The sequence below is a fragment of the Gobius niger genome (genome assembly GCF_951799975.1).
Source record: "Gobius niger genome assembly, chromosome: 4".
Taxonomy (NCBI): domain Eukaryota; kingdom Metazoa; phylum Chordata; class Actinopteri; order Gobiiformes; family Gobiidae; genus Gobius; species Gobius niger.
In genome coordinates this window covers 17,170,266-17,188,221 of record NC_136855.1, presented here as the reverse complement: position 1 = coordinate 17,188,221, position 17,956 = coordinate 17,170,266, and the positions used below count along the sequence as shown (strand labels likewise).

Sequence of the window (17,956 nt, the reverse complement as noted above, 5' to 3'; positions counted from 1 at the left end):
ACACCAACAAAGTGAAAGAAAAACACTATGTTGCCAGGAAATGGACGGCATAGTTTTTTATGGTGAAAGTTAAGGCCATTGAAGTAGTGGTTGGCACTACTACAACTACTACAACAAACCTCACAACACACAGGGGAAGTAAAAGGCCATAAGCATAATACTGAGATTGACACTGCATACAAGGCCATGAAGCTAAAACTACATGTGTTTCTATGGGGAAGCCAGAGACGGAAAGTGCAGACATAAGTCAAAGCTAAAAACAGAAGCACAGCAGGTCTGTACCCCTGGGTAAACTGATGAGAATGAGGAGGGTTCAACCGATCTCAAAAAAGACCATCAACTCCCAAGAGAGAAGAAAGCACTGCACTTAGAGCTCCTGCCTCCACATTCCCAGGTGTACACTTCAGCCTAACAGCCATAGAGCTCATTAGAAATGTGACCAGGGAAATTTGTTAAGTACTGGGGAACTGTAGAAGATTACCTATACTGTATGGAGCCAATGGTGGGTGAGCCAAAGAGCCAAAGATTATTATTGTGCTAGACAACTTTACACATGATTGAAGTAAAAATCTTTAGCAGATACTTTTGTGATATATCAGGGTTTAGTTGTTAAGCGTACAAAATTAATTAGGAAGTCAAGTGTTTCTACTTTCCTTGCATCTGTGTGTTTGAGATACGTGATAGTCTCATCAAATACTATTCAGGCAAAATGCAACAATTGCTGTTACATTTTGTTAATGATGCAGAAGCATTGGAGATCTAAACAAAAAGGCAAGGCTTTGTCAATGCATATGGTTTTTCCAAAATAAAGACTATTCTGTTTAGTGAAACTGTAAACAAGTCGGTCAGTAGGGGGAGCTATGGCAGTACGGACCACCCCTCCATCTAGTGTTTAAGGGTATATTTTCTGAATATAGAAGAGAAACTCAACTAAACAAAAATATGCAAATCTCTACTACAGTGGATGTGTGGGTCAGCTTGATTTCTGGTTGTGAATTCCCATTTTAAAAATGCAAACAGGGCATTAGCCAGAAGCACCACTCGCTTGATTAAATTATGCTAGTGCTAAATATAAAATACGATGACACTTCGAAGCTCATTCTGTCTCATGATCAATTGGCCATGGTTTTCAATGCACGAAAACAAACGAAAGAATGACAACAGCAATCACAGTGAAAATCAGGTCCGTATTCATTGTATTGGACAGAATTAAGGGCAAAATATTAAAACGTGTTTTTTTTAAAGCACTCAAAACTATGCGCCAACAGAGCTTTTCACACCACGTACAGGATCTACCTAATTAAATGGCTTATTGTTGATTCAAAATGTCCACTTACATAAGATAAACTGACAAGCACACAAGCATTCACAAACACACTCTTGTGAACATACAGGTATAATATTATAGGGGTTACAAATCTTTCCAATTAAAACGTGTCCAAATAAAACGCCTTTATCCTAGACGACATGCATATATGCAAAATACATCAATAATATTTAGCTGTATACCTATTGCATTTTAATATCTGTACGTTACCTGTATGTACAACCTTTATGACACTGTGTACAATGCAACTTTTCAGCAGCTGCAGAAATAAAACACTGAATGAGTAATTTACAGTAACATGTGTTTGAGTGAAGGCATCTGCATCTTTACGTTATAGTGAGGTTTGTGGAAAAAGTCTTGAGTGAAGTGGGTTTTGAGCGAGTGACGCCACGTTTCCGCAGCTCACGAATCAAAAACGTTACACCCACGACGGACGCGGTAAGGTACGAGTAGAAGGCACCTCGATACAGTTGTGTTTTGAATCTGGTTTTGAACTTAAAATGGGATACACAGCAACATACATACACATACGAGCCTAATTTAAAATAAATGAATAAAAGTCCATTCTAGCCTAACCTTTAATGCGGCGGTGTGAGTCTGATTGTTTAAAAAGTCCAAAATTCAGACACCACCATGCTTTGAATCGTACGATAGCACTGATAGACATTGATAATAATATACAGAGAATTACATTTAGGATATAACAATAGTAGGTAGATCTGAAAACTTGAATGTGCTCATGATGGCACCAAAATGAGTGCCAGTATTTCCATCACAGGAAAAAAAAAATTAGCATTGCTGGCGTCTAAAATCGAGCCAAGGCAAAGACACAATGCCCACTGTGCTACTATGAACAGCCCACTGCAGTCCCATTCTGAAAAACTGCCAAAAAAATAAAGATCCCTCGACTTCTCATGTGCTGTGGTTATACGTGAACATTCAGAGTGATTCTCCATTTTGGTAAAAGTCTGAAGAAAGTTTAAAAAGATAAACAAAAAACCCTGAGGGGCACAATCTCAAAATGATATATGGCCATGCTTATGCTGCTGATGCAGTGTGTGCTGATGAAGATGTGCTTAAAACGGGGTGTAGTCTGCAGGATACATGACCGGCAGCCAGTTCTCACTGTAGGTGGCGCAGTGGGCCCATTTGAGGTTCTTCATTAGCTGGGAAAGGAAAACAAACACATACACGTCATAGGACAACAGTATATACTCAAAGCAGATCAAAGCATGTGTGTTTTTGTTTTAACCTGTCCTCAGCTCAATGCTCAAAAAACAAACAAAAAAACAATCCACTTAGAATTTTAGTTGTACTGTTAATGTTTAATTAAGAAAACTACTAAAACTCTTTAAAAAAGTACACTCTCTTTCGCTTCAATGCACCCCCTCTCACAACACCAACTAACGTCTGATTGGCTGATAGCCCTGGTCTCGCTTGTGGTTGAATGCACAATCCCGACATTGCTTTTACTTATTTATTCCTGGCAGTTTCTAGGTGATGGACATTTTTCTCTAATTGTTCAAAAATGACGGAAATCTGTTGTTGCCACGGCGAACTTTAAAGCAGTACTAAGCAACTCTTGCCCCTAGAGGCCATAAGCGCAACTGCAGGTGTTGTAGCAAGTTGCGATTTTTTAACGTATTATTTGACAGGAAAGGCGAAGGGAGAGAGGGATATTGTACATCCAATTATACAATGGTAATATTTTTTTTCACTCAAACTTGGCTGTAAATACTGTTTAAAGAGATGCTAGCTTCTTCTACGTGATTCTATTGGTGTGTATTGGTTGCTCCGGTCCAGTGGCAGTCAAGTTACAAGCATGGTTTTCTTGCCAGAGACACCAGGGGGAGATGAAAGACCCTCCAATCATCCCATAAACACTTGTATTACCCCCACAGCTCATTCTACACAGTAAGACATTTCTGGAACATGTAGGGGGAGGAAAATACATCTTTTTTTTTACATTTTTAAACTCTGTATAGTCCCTTTAAGGTTGTACACAATTTTAGACTTCATTTTAGAGATAATATAATCTACACTTTAGGAATACATTTAAGTCAGGTGTTTCTGTATGTTTTGTTTTTCAGTTAAAGCCTGGTTTACACACAGATTAAGACGAAGCTAGATCTAATTTTGGCCCAGTTTAGACCTGATATCAAACTTGCCTTGCCTTAAAAGCTTTTCATTAATATTATGTATTACTGCAAATGTAATTCCTGCAGTAAAATGCCTTGCATTGAACTGCAAATACCCTGAGGCAAAAACACAGACTAAACATACAGAACACATTAGGAGCAGCATTATCTTCTGATTGACATGTGACATACCTGGATGCAATTTCTCGTGTTTTCTTTGCTGGCTTTCTCCTCTCCCATCTTTGTGGCAAATTTCAAGGCTCTACCGAACATCTTGTTTGCCAGTGCGTGTTTGTATGAAAACATTAGGACCTACGAGGAATGAAAAAATAATTAGACATGAAAAAAAGGTGTATTTACATGGATTCATATAAATAAGGGAATGTATACGTTTTATCTAAATAAAAAGGGCGATGCAAGCCCATCAGCTACGAAGCCAAATTCACCTTTGAGTCTGTGAGCTCGGCCCATTTCTGCACCTCCCAGAAGGTGTCTGCCAGGGCTTTCGTCACAGCCTGTGCCGTGTCGTCTGAGCTGCTGGGGGTGGGGTCTGCCCTTTCCTGCTCTTGGACCTGTCCTGCTATAGCACCATCCTGAGAAAGAGGCAGAAGGAGCTGATCGGCCAAAGCGCATCCTTTTCTGCACAGGGCGTCCAGCAAAGAGGACTTCTGCTTCTCCATGTCACTGAAACAAACAAGGACGGAGATGAGGGCTTCCAACATTTTGACCCCGGGAGCCGCTTTTATGCAGGGTTTTAACAAGTAGCAGGAAGTCAGATCTAAAGCTTTCAATGCATTTTAATGCCCAAATACTGTATGTTTAATGCCACAAACAAGCAAAAAATCTGTGCATATTTAATTTCTAAAGCATTTATTTATCAAACAGAGGAATGAAGGGATTGTTGTTATCCAGAAGAAATAGCACAACGGGAAACTTTTGAGGAAATAAAGTACTAATAATTTCAGCCAAAACTGCAGCTGAATGTGTCATTATTTTCCAAGAAGTTTTGATTAAAAGCAGGTTTGAATCTGATTTCATGCTTTTTATTACATCTAAGTTTGGGCAATATTCAGCTATAGAGATACTTTGACTACAGAGATACTTCGACTACACAGATACTTGTATAACTGTGCGACTTCAGTGGGATTCTCCCTGGAGAGTTATTAGTCAAGAACACAATTAAAGAAATTGAATTGACAGTTTTTTCTTTACACTTAACAACAGTAACTCTAATGTTTGCAGATTGTGTTTAACATGTTCAAAACAAATAGAAAACATGTGACTCATTAAGCTAATGTAGAAAATCTTTGGGGAGCTACTACTGGTTGGAGATCCCAGGTATAATAGATATTAAATTACTGAACAGGAACAACAAAATACTTAATTTCGAAGTTAAAAATAAACGTACCTTTTGATGGAGGCTGCGTCTGGCCGGGGGTCTGTCTTCATGGTTAAATAGACAGCCAACGCAGTCTGATCAATTCGTGAAATGACCAGGTCTGCTGCAGAGACAACCTCCTTAAGACGCTTCGCACGCTCCTACAACAACAGATTTCTATTCATTATACATTATTCACAATACAGATGGTTTTAAAACAGTATTTCTTTCACCTTCTCAGAATCGAGCTGGTGCAGCCTCTGAACGTGTAAGGGAAGGTACTCTGAGAAATTCTCCATCAGCTCATCATAAATTGAATTAGTGTCCAACCTAAATTAGAAAGAAAAAAATCAAAAGACACGATAAATCACAAAATTACTTCAATCTGACTGATATTCAGCTTAACCACTATTATTTAAGCCTGATAAAACTAAATGCTCCCATCTTTTTTTTGCTAAAATTGAACAGAATATACTGCTGAAATGGTTTCATGACCACTATTGAATATGAATTTCTCATATTTTAATTCAATGATGGACAGATTTGTGAAATGAGCCTTACTTTGTCATCCACTGAATTTTCAAGTCCCTCATGGCCTCTGCAAACTCGTCTTTCACATCTTTCTCTTTGTCCGTTTCTTTGTCCTTCTCTTTCCCTCCGTTCTTTGATTTGTTTGGAGCTGGGATAAGGTGGTACACAATGGGCACAATGTCCTGAGTGAACACAAAAAACATGATTAAATGTAATTACACAGTCACGGGGAAATGGAAAGCACTTTAAAAGATCATCATGAAGTGAAACATTTTCCAAAAGAAAGGATGTTGCACCAATTCAAAAATGCTTTGTATTGTAAAAGCTTGGACCCAGTAGTTAAGGTAGAGCTACTCATTCAAGTGATTCATTGACCACCATTAATTTAAAAGATTTTTGAAATAGCGTCTGCAATGGCCTTATTTGAGAGAGTTCAAATACTGCAGTATCAGTGAAATGCATAAACATATGAACTGTAGATGCAGAGCCCGTCTCAAAGTAAGAAAATGCCCTTTCCCGATGGCAGGGGAGCAGAGATGGCTCTGTTGTACAGTGATCTAGCTCATCAGTACCTTTTTAAACTTTCCTTGTCGTTTTGCAGAGGCCTGCCCCTGGTGGTCAGAATAACACACAGTAAGGGAAAGGACAACAACAACACACTCTCTCTTCAATTATTTTTGTACTGCTCTCACAGACTTTCCACCGACTGCACTTCAACAACCTGCTGCGCACACACCACGATATACAAGCGTTTGTCCTTATGAAACATGTACTTAGGATCAAGCCACACTCGCTTAAAAAATGTCACATCAACTGATTTTAGACATAACAGAATAAAAATGGCATCCACGCTTGAAGAAACCTGCCCAAATAACTTAAACATTAAATAGAAAACTATTTGTCAGGTGCGTCAGGAATGGCACAAAAGGATGGAAAAAGATGCCATGCAAATAAAAATAAGTGTTTCAACTATTTTAGCCTTGTTCCTAAGCTTGGCATAGACAATCAAAGATATTGTTATTTCGGGGAACTTGTTATCAAAGTATGGCAGTTTATAGTTTATAGTTTGGCAGTTGCAGGGGAACGTGGCTGAACCCTGGTGTGGAACATTGATCTGATAAATGAAAAATGCCACTCACTGCTTTCTTTCCATATTCACTTTTAGGAACAATGAGCGATCCAGAAAGGTAACAGCCTGGACTTCCGCCTTTAGGAATCCTGTAACAAGGACAATGTACACATTTATGAGGATACTAATTTAGTTCAGTTTAAAACATTCAAGTATCTTACTTGTCGTCAGGCAGGGCTGTGACATAGAAGGGGTGTGTTGCTCCAGGGCACAGAGTGACAGAGTTTGCCTTCTTCTTGGCCATGAGAGCTGCGCGGTGCGTTTCATAAATGTCTAATGTTAGCGCGGTGGAGAGGCGATGGGACACCACAAAGGCCAGGTCTTTGAGCCGTTCGAGTTCACTGGACTGTTCGTGACGAACCTGCAGCCGCACAGTGTAATCCCCCTTCTCCAGCTTCAGCGAGTACTGCAACGCACACAACACAAGTTACGGGACAGAATAAACATGGAAAACCACTTACAGCTATATATATGGGCTTATATTTACAGTTAAAAAACCTAACTCTCAAATAATCATAAATGCATTCAGTCAAAAAACAAAGTATTTACAACAGTGAAAATGTAATCAAGCAAACTGTATTATAAAGAATGAAAACAACAAGAACTTACTAATTTCTATGGACACGCTGCTAAACTGTGGCTATAACCTTGGACCTGGTAGGAAATGTATAATATTGCAGAGCAGGGCTGCACCTGTTATTGCAATCTAATCGCACTTACTCTATGTAGGTAATTCGATGTCCACTGAGAACAAAAAAACAGAATCAATAAGGATTCATGTATAAAACTCACCCTGTAATTTAGAGCTCTACAAACGAAGTCGAAGTTTAGGTGTTCATATTTTAGGATTATGCTCAAGTGTTAATGCTTCTAAAATAATTTTAAAATGAGCACTGTGAAATGAATCTTTAATCACTGTAGGTTTGTAATTTCAGTTGCAATACACGTCAGAAATTACATCCATATTTTCAGTTTCTGAACTGAAACGATACAAAGCACTAAGTTTCTCTCGTATTTGAAATCGGCGGGGTTTATAACATGGAATTTGCACCTGGTGTGGATATGCATCACCGGAGCCCAGCAGTCTCTTATTCTGATCAAACAACATCCAGAGCTGACTGTCAAACTCAGACTCATACAGCAGCTCACACAGCATGGGGCAGCTGGGGGTCACCTCGCCACTTTTGGGCTAAAGATGGGAAGAAAACACATCAGTGACTGAAATCCCTGACCCAAAATACTGTCCTTTCAAACATACCTGGTGAAAATTGTAGGTGAGGACGATCTCATACAGTTGTCTGTTGTTTGGAAGAACATCTCTTGCACCCAAGGCTTTGATCTTAGACGACACCGGTCTGGAAGAAAGTATTCCAACATTTGGTAAAAGCCTCTTTCAATTGTGACGGTCCAGTTGCTGAGGTAAATCACTGAAGGTTACCTGAGAGGCTGAACCCATGATTTGAGAGTGATTGTTGGAGCCACCTCTTCATAACGCAGAGGGGAGAAAACATCGAAACTTGTCACGCCCTCAGAGGCATGCTGGGTAAAAATAAACAATCATTTTACAATACTGCTTGTGATTTACCAGCTGTCACTGATTTTTTTTAATTACAATGTGAATAGGTGATGGAGAAGTGGTGAGTCCGTGAAACGAGATGCTGTAATCCACAGTGACGTCTCCAAGACTCGCCCACCAACGCGCGATACACAGCTCCACTATTTTACCCGACTATAAGGAGGACAAGATGCAGAGGTTTCAATTTGCTGGCCTTTTTAAACGTAGTGTGAAAGTAGTTCTCCTTGTAAACACGACCTACCAGCACGGGAAAGGCTTCAGTTAGAGACCCCTTTTCTAATAGTGAAGAAAACTTGTAAAATTCATTTGCTCTGTAAGCCCTCTGTTTGACCAGATGCACCGCATGAAGAACAAACTTGGAAGATACGTCCCCTGAATGCGATGTCAGGGTGATCTCTGAAAATAAGCATAAAAAAAAAATTAAAAAATCATTCTTCTCTCATGAAGAAAAGCTGATAATAAATGAGAGTCTGACGCAAGGGTAGAAAACACACCAACCTGCCCAGGAGGCTCCCTGAGGTACAGTGATGAAATGGCGTCTGATTTGGCCTGGTCTAAAATGGACGTCTGTAAAACACACTTCCTGATTACGAGACTCTGGCACCCTAGAAATATAAAGACGCGACTGTGAGACACCACACTTACAACTCTCGGACGAATGTGATAAATCTTACTTTGTTGGGATGACGACCGTGACTGGGACTCTGAAGAGGGGGCCACAGGTGGGCGCTGCTGTGTCATAGCCACACACCTACAGAATAACAGGCATCATTATTTACACACATGTCAAAAACATATAGACATGTCATTTTTAAGAACATCTTGTACCTCTGTGTAGTGCACCCCTTCTCTCAGTCCCACTGGGTCAACGCGGACATTAACATGGCGACACTGATTCATTAACTCTAAATGGGAGGGACACTGGACCCAGGGGGCAGTGCATGTGAGGGCCAAGTGCAGCTGAAGGGAGATACGCTCTGAATTGTCTGCAAGCAAGAGCACAGAATTAAGAAAGAGGTTTAAAAAATGCACCATCATAAAAATGTAAACAATTCGGATATGCTCTAATGTGCACCTGTGTTTTCGGGGAAGATCGGTTCAATCCCAACTCCGTGATCAGAGGGAGTGAGGACATGGGACGGATCCCTGAGGTAGATGCCCCTCTGTGAGCCCACTGTTACAGAGAAGCCCAGGTGGCTTGTGGGTAATGAGGCATGCTGAGTGAGGTAGTCTAATGCTTTGTCCACCTTTGAGGAAGAAAGAATGATACAAGTTCTTGAAGACCTAAGTTATTATTATGCATCTTGATTTTTTTAAACGACATTGTAAAAGATTACCTGGATTATCCCATGGCCCTGTGCAAACACTTCAATGTCATCCACTTTAAGGGCCGTGTTCTCCAGCGCTCTCCTCACAACTGGAGCGGAGGGACGAATCCCGTTCTGCTTCAGACCTTCAATCACACAAAGTCACTACAATCACCAACTACAGTACACAATAAAAATGTAGAGCCTACAATAGCTGAAAATATAGACCAATGTCCTAAATGTCCTCTGAAGGATTTAAACAAACCCCATTCTAATTCTACGGAGTCCCTTTGAGACGCATTTGCAGACCACTTCCTGGGGAAGGTGGACAATATCAGGCGTAATGTTTTATCCTCTCAAAGTTATATGGTGTTAAAAGCATGTCAACTCGCCCACCACATGTCTTTTAGACCCAAACCTGTTTATGTCATTTCATGGATCTTTTAACCATGATGAACATCTTCATCCCGGCTGCATTTAAAGTGTTGAAAAAAATAATACTAGTACAGTATTTCAGGTTTACAACTTCACAATTGTCCTGACCATTAGCAGGAGGCGGGCCTGCATTACACCGGTTTTAACCTCACTGCATTGCTTCCCTGTGTGTTTCAGGATCGAGTTAAAGGTTGTTTTAATGTTTTTTAAATGTCTTAATGGTCTGGGCCCTTTTTATGTTTCAGACCAGCTTTTACCTTACAAACCTTCGCGGTCCCTGGGCTACTCCGACATGCGTCTCCTCGTCATTCCTTCTCATTATATTACATTTAATTTTGTTTTTATTATTTTCATTATCTCCGGTGTTTCCTCTGAAGGAGCGCTCTACCTCAGGAGCGGTGGTCACAACATGTATGAAAAGTGCTCTATAAATGAAGTTTTCATTGATTGAATGAAACAACAGCTAAATAGAGTCTTTTATGAATAAGACCTGCTAAACCTGTAGGTAAACTGTAAATAAGCTCTACTACCACCAGTACCAACCTGAGAGAACAAGTGCAATGCCGCCACAAGCATTTGGGGATGACATGGATGTGCCGTTCATTAGCTGAGTCCCCCGGAGAGTCCAGTTTGGGACAGAGGCGATGGCACCACCGGGGGCGCTAATGCTAACACCCAAAGCTCCGTCTGTGCAGGGGCCTCGGGACGACCAGGTGTACTGGTTTGGAGGCAGCTTTTCCCTTAAAGAATACTCTGCAACCATCATGTCTGGGGTCACATAGGCACCAACACCTGAGCAAAAGGTGTAACTTAGTAAGTTTTCCAAAATCCCGGCGGGAATATGAATCCATTTCAACTGTGTCCTACCAATCACACTGCTGGTTGTTCCCCCTGGGCAGCCGACCGTGGTCAGACACGGGCCATTGTTTCCAGCACTTGAAACATAAACCACGTTGTGCTTCTGTACAGCTTCTGTGATCACGTCACAAATCCTCCTGTAAAAAAGTAAGTTATACGAAGTTAAAAAAAAGATGTAAAAAAGTTATAATTCTTTCAAAAAACAACTGAAAATGTAAATTTAGTGCTGACCCTGAATTAGGCCAATGGGTGGCTTCTCCATAGCTATAGTTGACTAGATCACATTTATAGTTTATAACTTCAATCATCTACAAGAAAGTAGGGAAAAAACTAATTAAGTAACAAAACATTTATTATGGATTCATTATTGAAATTCAAATGTAAGCATTTTACCGCACGGATGAGTCCTGTGCCGGTTTCCATTGTGCTCAGGCGAGTGTCGCCGATCTTTACTGCAAGGATTTGTGCACCAGGCGCCACACCATTGCGTTCAGGTTCATCTGGAAAGTAACCTGCTGCAATGCTTGCTACATGTGTCCCATGGGCCCCTACAGGAGATACAGTGCAGTAATAGTTTTAGTTTTCATTTGCTCCAGACTAATCAAGTAGAAAGCCTCGAAGATCAATTTCTTTCAATGCAATTAAATGTAAGTCTTCACCTCCACTTGTGACGATGCAGAGTGTGTTTCCCTCATCATAAATATTCACAGAGTAGTTTAGCATCTCAGCGTTTCCTATTGTTGCATACTCTTGTTTTTCTTTGTAAGACGTCAGCACATTGCACTGGGCCAGATCTCCACACTCTGAGGTGTCAACTACAGCCCTGTAGTCAGCAGATACACGCAATTCAAATGGGTATTACAAACATTTATGTTGATCATGCATTTGAATCTGTGTCCAACCTCCATGTTTCACCATCATGCCAAAGCACACAGTCATAGACAGGACCTGGATCACTGTATTTCTTTTCCAATGTTGCCAACAGCTCTGACTGACTCTGGAATTCCTCCTTCTGAAGCTTCTCAATCTACAAAACAAACAAATGTGTGGTAAACATATAGTTACTGGCTCTGTACTGTGACTTCTTTGTAGATAAACAAACTTGGCTGTCTGACCTGAGAAGGTGAGGGATGTGAGAGGTCAAATTCCTCTGTCTTGCGGCAGACCTCAGCCAGTGCTGCTCTGTGTGGTGGGTCCCACTGTTTTTCCTTTCGCTCTTTCTAAAAACACAAGTAAATAGTCCTATATCAATCTTAATGTTGTTTGTGGAGGACAAAATCATGTATACAATAAAAAAGGCCCACTTCATCTGAACCCACGCCAACAAATAATTAGACATTTGAAAACAGTCAAATGAATGCAAGACTATTTGCAAAGAAGAGTGCGGGAAGACCTACTTACATTTTACACGGCAGCACATTGTGAATCCAACCTAATTAAGTACTGTACCTGTATTCTTTCTTTAAGTGCCTTAGGGAAGAACTCGTATCCATTTTTAACTCCAATGTGGTACTTCCCTGTTGGATTGAGCCAGGCAGGAGGGACCTACAATACATTGAGTGATAGAAAAGCCAGAAGTTAGCCATTGATATCAGGAACTCAGATATACCAAGCAAGGGTATGTGTGGTATATGAATGGACTTGGGCAGAGGAATAAAGTCCCCGTACCTTCAGTGTTCTCCCGGAGAGGCCAGCAATTGTTCCGTCTTTCGGCTCCACCACTGTGGTCATGTTTACGTCACCGCTGCCTGTTGTGTCAATGATATCAATGATCTTTGGCTTTCCTTCTGTGGTGACCTGTAAAGTATCAAGCAGTGGCGGTATAATTTACCAGGGCAAAAAAAATCTGAGCTTAAATGTAGCATCCATCTGCCTAACACCTGTCAGCATGTGTTTACACTCAGGGGATCGTATTCAATCTATGCCCCTTAGAACATGCAACATAAAAATCTATAGCCTACCATTTTAAAATGTAAGACCAATTTTCAATTTCTCGTCATCCATAATGAATACTGTAAGTGTAAAATTAAAGCATATATTTATTGTATTATTTGTAACGCAGGTAATGGAATAGCCGAAAACACATAAAATTCTTGCTGCGATTCTAGCTCAACAAATTATTATCACAAAAAGTAATGAATCTTGAGAAAGAGGAATCCAGCATCCTTTTAAGCAAAGCTAATTTGCTTAGCATGAATCATTACATAAACCAAAGAATTGTAAGCTAGGACAATCCGAACAGTTGATTAGAATGACAAGGTGAAAAACAATACATTTATTGCTGTGTATTGCAGACGTTGTCATATTTATATTCATTGTTATTTCTGGTATTTAGTGCTGGACTTACCCAGCATGCTAACCTAGCCGAAGCTAACCCAGTTAACCTTTAGTGACTGGGCAGAAATAACGTGAATGAGTCAGGCCTTTAGCTTAGCATGCTAACTAGCCATGAGCTCACTACAGCTAACTATCGGGAGAGAGCCGGTCAGATTTACCTGCATACCGGGGGCCCCGGGGTCCACGCCGGTGTCGAGGATAGCGATGAGGACTTCTCTGCCATCGTACTCGGGGAACCGGGTGAGAAAAGACGCGGCGCCTGTCTCTTTTTTGGGGAGCAGCCCGTGGAAAGGGAAGGGTTCTTCTGCAGAATGAGCAGCCATGATCAAAAGAGCTTCAATGAAAACAAAGCGACCAAATGGGGAAGAGAGCAGCAGACACCGGAGGAGCACGTTAAAGGGCCAGTGTCAGTGTCAAACTTTCACACAAGTCCCGACCACTGTCTTCATTTTGGACGGGCAAATGTGTTTGTTATACCGGGCTTTTCTTGAAGAACCTGATTAACAGTTATTGAAAAAAATATGAAAGTAATAAAAGAAAAGTGGCTTTGCAATGCTCATTTTGAGGTTTATGGACATTTGATGTCCATTTTGATTTTCCATTGAAGACACAGCATTATACTGCCATGGTGTTATAATGCAGTAGAAAAAAGTACATTATTATTATTATTATTTATTTATTTTTTTATTTTATTTTTATTATTATTATTATTATTATTATTATTATTATTATTATTATTGTTGTTGTTGTTGTTGTTGTTGTTGTTGTTGTTGTTGTTAATATCAATATTTATTATTATAATAATTAAAAACACGTTGTTCATTACAGATTATATTTGGCTTTTGGTCCTTCACAATTCAAGTCTGTAGCTTGTAATATTTGCGATTATCTTTGTGTAAGATCACTGAGGTCTAGTGTTCACAAAGACAAACTTTGGTGAGGCGCTGACTGCGTTGTGCTCAGCAGCAACACACCACTAGGTGGTGCTATACGGCTAAAGGAATAGTTAAACAACTGTCAACCATGTATTGGAATAGTGGGGCAGTAGTAGGTGGCTCTCTTTTCTAATAGTCACACTGGTCAGCTCATTGATAATTTGTGACGTTGGCAGAGATTGTGTGGTCATTGGTTGATTATTTCATTGTCTAAATATGTTCATTATTTTAGATGTAGCTGAATAAATTGTGCTCACAGACATGTCATCTCTGGCTGGACAGAACATACACTGGACCGACCTGAGATTATTTCCAAACCTGACTCGGCTGGCATTCATTCTCTGAGGTTTTATTTGTCTCTGTAATACAGGATTAACTTTGCACATGTCAATCACCATCTGTTTGCTTACTCTTGTGCAGAAGTCTTCCTGAAGTCTTCAGGTCATGTTGTAGACTATGAAGGGATGTGTATCAACAGTGAGTACCATCAAGAGACCTGTGGAGATGTACAGTTATTTTTGGCCCCGCCCTCTCACCCCTGGAGGCCAGCATCCTACAGTCCCTCATTCATTCACTTACACTTAACATCTGCCTCATTTTTCTCCTCTCATATTATTAATGGAATTCCTATTCAGAATGTGCATTCATGTTTCTTTGAATTGTTATTAGATGGCCTTATTGCTGACTGACACGTAGCCTCCAAACATAAGTTTGTGGTTTACCACTGGGCGTATGCTCCAATGTTAAACTGAAATGTGCAAAACCTCTTGAAATCACATTTACTTTGTGCTTCTGAACATACAGCAGCTTTGTGCAGTGTTTTTGAGGACATAAATAAAGCACCGTTGAAGTGTTAGTCCTCAGTGCTAATTAAACCAACAAAAGCTGCTGTGATGCCACAGGATGTGCCACATAAAGGACCTACATTATTACTGCTTCTCTCTAGAGCAGATAATTAGGCAGATGCCATGGTCTATGAAAATGCTGAGTTATTGGACACCGAGAAACACAAGAGCACTGTGGGAAGCCTATGTTGAGGTGTCCATCTTTTGCAAAGGCAGAAACATGTAGCCTAATTAGATTAGAGCTGTACTAATGCATTGGCAGGTAATCCCCACACCTTGACCGACAGAAGTCCTTGAGCTAACCGTACTTGCAGCTGAGCTCTCGGTTTCTCACATGTTTCCTGCTGGGCTAAACCCACCAGGCTTCAGGCGCAGTGTTATGTGGTCATCTCAGAGGTGTGACCTGGAGGCTAAGTGCAGGGCAGTGACACTTTGACTTTCCCCTGAATGGATCCTAAATCCTTTTCTACCTGGACACATACTGTCCTGTTTGTCTAGTTCAAGATCAATCTCAGAAGTGTTGCCCACTCTTTTGTATTGCCCATTAGAGTAATACTGCTTTACACTAGGCCTGTGTATTTTTTTTTTTACTTTGAAAACAATGCTGTAATAAGCAGGGAATTGGTATGACTATGCACTTAGGTGTTGCTGTTCAGAACATTACTGACTGCGTTGAAAAAAAAACTTACTTATTTAGTTCAAATTATATGGGGATTTATGTAAAGGTCACTCATTAGAACTCATATGTTGCAAACAAGTAGACACACCTTGGTCGCATAATGAATGAATAAAAGCCTGCACTTCGTCTGTAGCTTACAAAGCAATAAATAAATCAGGACTTTTATATTTCCTGACACTTCCGGTCACCATGAAGCTCTTACATAGGAGATGGGAGCTATGTGTGAGCCTCATGCAAACCATTGATAGCCTACATGTGTGGGCGGGGCGAACCGCAGAGCCACACCCCCTCGCGCTGCTGCTGCGGGACCAGGCAGCTCATTCTTCAGGCAGAGAGCAGTGATCAGGCCGGAGAAAGCAGCGGCGCTGTCCGGATACAGCCTAGATGTGCAAAACCTCTGGAATAACCCCGCGCTGGAGGACCCACAACCGACCGCCGTGGAGGAGCGGGCCTGCGTTTATCTGAATAGGGACCGAGCCAGGGCGCAAGCATGGCAGTGGAAGAGGAAGGACTTCGGGTGTTTCAGAGCGTTAAAATAAAAATAGGTAAGAGGGGAAAAATCCCTACCCCCAGTCTGAGCGCTCCGTTGGATCGCTCCACATTAACGGGCCAAGGCAGAGCAGCACCCAGCCAGGACAGGACCGAGGCTGGCGCTGCCTGCTATGGAAGGGCACTGGGATCTGCTCTGCTCTCGGGTGGTTTTGTCATTCAAATCACACGCGCTCTGCCTCTTTTCACTGATGGAAATGAAAAGGAAAATATCAAGACTCCCTCAAAACTGCCTTGTGGGAAAAATGTGGCGTTTTGTCAGCTGGCGTGTGGGTCCGAATCATGCGCCTTACACAGGGCTGGATGTGGAGAGAGGCAAACACACATTTACTGGTCTTAAAATGCATTCAGTACGTTGACGTTTTAGCTGCAATTCCATGCCTTTTTGTTGTTACACTTTGGATGTTTTGGGGGAGTCCCGTTCAAATTATACCCCTCCCCTCGCGTCCCAAAATGCTGTACCCCTAATGGGAGACTGCCCGTCCTTCTGGCCAATGCGTATTTGAATATGTGGACATGGTGACCAACGGTTTAACAAGGTTGGTGGCATGTTGTGTTTTGAGATCAGTCTGTAAACCCGTGAAGAGGCTCTAGGGGCCTTTGTGGAGAGGTAAGAGTATTTATGCAGATCTGTTTGTATTAGAGCCCATTGATCTTGACTCAGATGTAGTTAGCCTCATGCATTTTAATATGCACCTCCGACTGTATCTCATGAATAGCAAATCATAATTAAAGAGAAATGTGTAATTGGCAACATTATGATCCTAATATAATCATGAAACAGGCTTGTTTTATATTTTTCAGTCTGTTTTCTTGTGCTATTCTTACTATTTTTGCAAAATGTAGATGGATTTATCTGATTTTACAAGAGATGCCCTTTTCTGATGGTAGCCTAATCACAATTGGAGCTTGAAACAAAAGAAAGAAAGAAAAACACTTGCTTTTTACCCGATATTAGATTGCAATTATTTGGCTCTACATTATTTGCAGTTGTACAACGACAAGATGCTTTTTTAGACACAAGCAAGGGTTATAAAAAGCAAGCATGCATTATTTTACTAATAGCTTATAAAGGCTTATAAGCTCTCCCTGTAATAGCCTACATTTAATGGGCAAAGTCAGATATCTATGATAGTATAAACAACATTTATTTCTAGTTTTTACGATTTATTTTGCTATTTATCGCCATAATTCATGTTTATTATGGGTCGGAGTTATGTTTTTATTGACATCTGGCTGCCCGTTTATCTTGTCTGTGCAGTCTGCATTGTTTTGAGTCCAAACATGCGACAGAAGGGATGATCAGGGGAAGGGAAAATGACAACAAACATAGCAGCAGGCTGTGGGAAGTGCGTGCTGATGCCAAGATGCAGTAACTCTCTCTATGATACAGTTAGGCTGATACAATGCATAGGAATCTATGGGAAACAGATTGTGTGGAGGAGAGAAAAGCACAGGATTACATTTGATATTGGAAAGAGCTGTAATATTAAAACCCCACAGGACTTGTTAGTTTCGGTGCTCTTTCTGAATGACGCTAGAGAGCAGTTTTGTGAATGGAAACAGAAGGACCTCTTGCTTTCACAAATGTACAAAGTGTTCGATTCAAGGCTGCGGTTGAGTCATCAGTGAAAAAATAATAATGACGTGCAAAAAGGCAGGATGTTGGTGTTCAGTCTGTATCATACTGAGTTCATCTAAAGTGCAACACAGCGTTATTAGTGGACACATTCAGGACCATACTCTGAACAATCATTAAAAAGCAGCATTTGACAATAAATAGCCATGATGATTTTCGGCAGCAACGTGTCAGTGTCAGCTCTCAGTCGTACAGGAGTTGTCCAACTTCAATGAAGGTTCTTGAGTCATCTTCTGTACTGTAGCACCACAGGGAAAAGCACAGGTGGCCCTCAGTCTGCTGTCCACCTCCAC

At 40.9% G+C, this 17,956-nt stretch overlaps 2 protein-coding genes across 5 annotated transcripts in view; one reads left to right on the top strand and one right to left on the bottom strand.

Annotated features, from left to right (window-relative positions):
• Positions 1-13,384, bottom strand: part of tpp2 (tripeptidyl peptidase 2) — a 161,841-nt gene extending 148,457 nt beyond the window's left edge. Inside the window, exons 1-29 of one of the 3 annotated variants that reach the window (XR_013792817.1) lie at positions 13,175-13,384; positions 12,348-12,476; positions 12,129-12,224; positions 11,795-11,899; positions 11,582-11,706; positions 11,339-11,502; positions 11,073-11,227; positions 10,911-10,987; positions 10,689-10,816; positions 10,365-10,613; positions 9,417-9,532; positions 9,155-9,326; positions 8,908-9,065; positions 8,754-8,830; positions 8,578-8,684; positions 8,321-8,475; positions 8,116-8,232; positions 7,942-8,042; positions 7,762-7,858; positions 7,555-7,692; positions 6,665-6,909; positions 6,514-6,592; positions 5,947-5,985; positions 5,405-5,556; positions 5,077-5,173; positions 4,874-5,004; positions 3,912-4,149; positions 3,658-3,777; positions 1,042-2,493 (exon numbers count right to left, since the gene is read on the bottom strand). Coding sequence is in view for 2 of the 3 variants with exons in the window: in XM_079555323.1 (XP_079411449.1) it covers positions 2,404-2,493; positions 3,658-3,777; positions 3,912-4,149; positions 4,874-5,004; positions 5,077-5,173; positions 5,405-5,556; positions 5,947-5,985; positions 6,514-6,592; positions 6,665-6,909; positions 7,555-7,692; positions 7,762-7,858; positions 7,942-8,042; positions 8,116-8,232; positions 8,321-8,475; positions 8,578-8,684; positions 8,754-8,830; positions 8,908-9,065; positions 9,155-9,326; positions 9,417-9,532; positions 10,365-10,613; positions 10,689-10,816; positions 10,911-10,987; positions 11,073-11,227; positions 11,339-11,502; positions 11,582-11,706; positions 11,795-11,899; positions 12,129-12,224; positions 12,348-12,476; positions 13,175-13,339 (3,822 nt within the window). In the remaining variant the exon portion in view is untranslated. Of the gene's footprint in view, positions 1-735; positions 2,494-3,657; positions 3,778-3,911; positions 4,150-4,873; positions 5,005-5,076; positions 5,174-5,404; positions 5,557-5,946; positions 5,986-6,513; positions 6,593-6,664; positions 6,910-7,554; positions 7,693-7,761; positions 7,859-7,941; positions 8,043-8,115; positions 8,233-8,320; positions 8,476-8,577; positions 8,685-8,753; positions 8,831-8,907; positions 9,066-9,154; positions 9,327-9,416; positions 9,533-10,364; positions 10,614-10,688; positions 10,817-10,910; positions 10,988-11,072; positions 11,228-11,338; positions 11,503-11,581; positions 11,707-11,794; positions 11,900-12,128; positions 12,225-12,347; positions 12,477-13,174 lie in introns of those variants that run through there. The other 2 variants (XM_079555323.1, XM_079555324.1) reach the window with 2 other exon arrangements.
• A 2,405-nt stretch (positions 13,385-15,789) lies between these two features.
• The window catches only part of rasa3 (RAS p21 protein activator 3), a 41,096-nt gene continuing 38,929 nt past the window's right edge, over positions 15,790-17,956 (top strand). For both annotated transcript variants that reach the window (XM_079555847.1, XM_079555846.1), the window contains exon 1: positions 15,790-16,020. In XM_079555847.1, the coding sequence (XP_079411973.1) occupies positions 15,966-16,020 (55 nt within the window). In that variant the 5' untranslated portion in view covers positions 15,790-15,965. The remainder of the gene's footprint in view (positions 16,021-17,956) is intronic.